Source organism: Emiliania huxleyi, assembly GCF_000372725.1.
Source record: "Emiliania huxleyi CCMP1516 unplaced genomic scaffold EMIHUscaffold_3993, whole genome shotgun sequence".
Lineage (NCBI taxonomy): Eukaryota > Haptophyta > Isochrysidales > Noelaerhabdaceae > Emiliania > Emiliania huxleyi.
In genome coordinates, this window is record NW_005198971.1 from 1 (window position 1) to 1,817 (window position 1,817).

General features: G+C 61.8%; 2 protein-coding genes across 2 annotated transcripts; one reads left to right on the forward strand and one right to left on the reverse strand.

Moving 5' to 3' along the window:
• Window positions 1-10: 10 nt before the first annotated feature.
• Window positions 11-223, forward strand: EMIHUDRAFT_255864 (hypothetical protein; the record flags this gene model as incomplete). The annotated part of the gene is made up of 1 exon (XM_005770887.1): window positions 11-223. A coding segment is annotated over one exon (213 nt), but the record flags the coding sequence as incomplete, so codon positions are not given.
• Window positions 224-808: 585 nt separating this feature from the next.
• EMIHUDRAFT_255865 (hypothetical protein) lies at window positions 809-1,727 on the reverse strand (the record flags this gene model as incomplete). The annotated part of the gene is made up of 3 exons (XM_005770888.1): window positions 809-877; window positions 948-1,310; window positions 1,521-1,727. 3 exons carry the CDS (start codon window positions 1,725-1,727, stop codon window positions 809-811), a joined length of 639 nt encoding a protein of 212 aa, XP_005770945.1.
• Between the last annotated feature and the right edge of the window lie 90 nt (window positions 1,728-1,817).

Sequence of the window (1,817 nt, forward strand, 5' to 3'; positions counted from 1 at the left end):
CGCCGAGAAGGAGGCGCCGGCGCTCAAGACGCTGCACCTTGCCGACAACGGGATTCGCGATGCGGGCATCGTGGCGCTAATGGCTACGGCGGCCGAGGGCAAGCTGGCGAGTATCGAGGAGTTGGTCCTCGAGAAGAACCGGTTTGGTGACGCGGGTGCCGACGCGCTTACGGCGTCAATCTCGAAGGGCAGCTTGCCGAAGCTGAAGTACCTCAAACGCTGAGTCGAGCCGACCTGCGCCAAGGACATGCGTACGACTCATACGGGGCCCGCGGCGCGAGGCTCGTGACTTGTATTATTGGGGTGGGCGTCCAACCGCGACTGCGAGATAAATAAATAAATAAAAACGGACACCTCTACTAGGAGATGGGTAAAAAGGAACAGGTACCCGCCGTGCGGTCTTTGTGCAGAGTTCTTTGTGGGAGTGGTCGGCGACTAGCCGGGGTCGTCCTCCCGATGGGGGAGTAGCACTAGCCGTCTTCCACATGGTCCCTCGGGTACCCTGCTGCTCCTAATCTCGTCGCACATCCTCGTGGGGATTGATAGAAAAGGACGTTAATTAAAATTCAACCCAGAATGCAGAGAAAGGGAAAAGTAGAAGGACCATGCTCCATGGATCGCACGGGGGCGGGGACCTGTTCCTTTTTACCCATCTCACCTCGAGAGGTGTCCGTTTTATGTGGAGGGGCCAAAGGACGCTAGACGGGTCTCGGGTCGGTGGGCATAAACCGGCGAAAAACCGGCCTCCATCGCACTAATCCCGACCCCCGGTTTTTTCGCTCAGGTTTTCAAACTTGTTCTATCATAGTTAGCTGCTAAGTGAGAGCAAGTGGCACATCGCGTTCTCACCACGGTCGCCGCTCATGGCGCGGCGCGCCTGCGCAGCGCGGCCCCGAGAGGGGCCGCCTGGCCACCGCTGCCACTGCGCCGCACGGATTTCACCCCACTTTCGCGACTGTGGCCGTCCAACAGTCTGCCGGCGCGGCGGGCGCATTAGAATGCGCCCGCTGCGCCGGCAGACTGTCAGTGCTATCCCGGGCGGCGCGCCAGCGAGCCCGGACGCTGGTCAGCCGCGAGGACAGCGCCATCGTCATCGGCGTCTCCTGCAGCAACTTCAACAGCACAAGGTAGCCGGGTCGGAGGCCTCCCGCCGAGCTGCCGAGCCACCCCGCACCCGCGCCACCCTGCCTCAGGGAGTCAGTTGAGAGGGTGCGCAAAACCTTACCAAAACTGGCACGGGTCACGCGCCGCTCGGGAGCCGCGGCGCAGCCTCCAGAGACTGCAACGACAGCGAGCATACGCGCACGCGACTAAGCAGCTAACTCGAGGGGTTTCCTCAATCAACCGAACGCACTAGGCTGGCGAAAAAACCGGGGCGCGGGATTAGTGCGGGTGCATGGAGCGCCCCGGGTGTGGACGGAGATCGAGACGGAGGGGGCAGCGGTCAGGGCGCGCGAGAAAAGAAACGAGGGAAACTAAGACGCATTTCTAAACATTTGACGTCATATCGCCTGGTGAACGCTGGGCGCCAGACCGCCGACGGGTGCGTTGTCTTGCCCAAAGAGCCATCTCTTCGGCCCGTACTGGTGTGCTGGTGGGACAAACCTGCAGGCCGCGGGTGGCGGCATCGGCTGAAAGCGGCTCGCGAAGTCCTGAACGCAAACGCTCGTCGAGTTGACCAGGGAGAGCGCGACGTCGCTTGGTGCTCGGATCGGCTGCGATAGCATCGTTCGTGCCGCGCTTCGAAAGAAGAGGTAGCCCGCCGTGCTTATGATTGTGTTGGGGCTGTCGTGGCGGTGCACGTCGGCATGCCTATC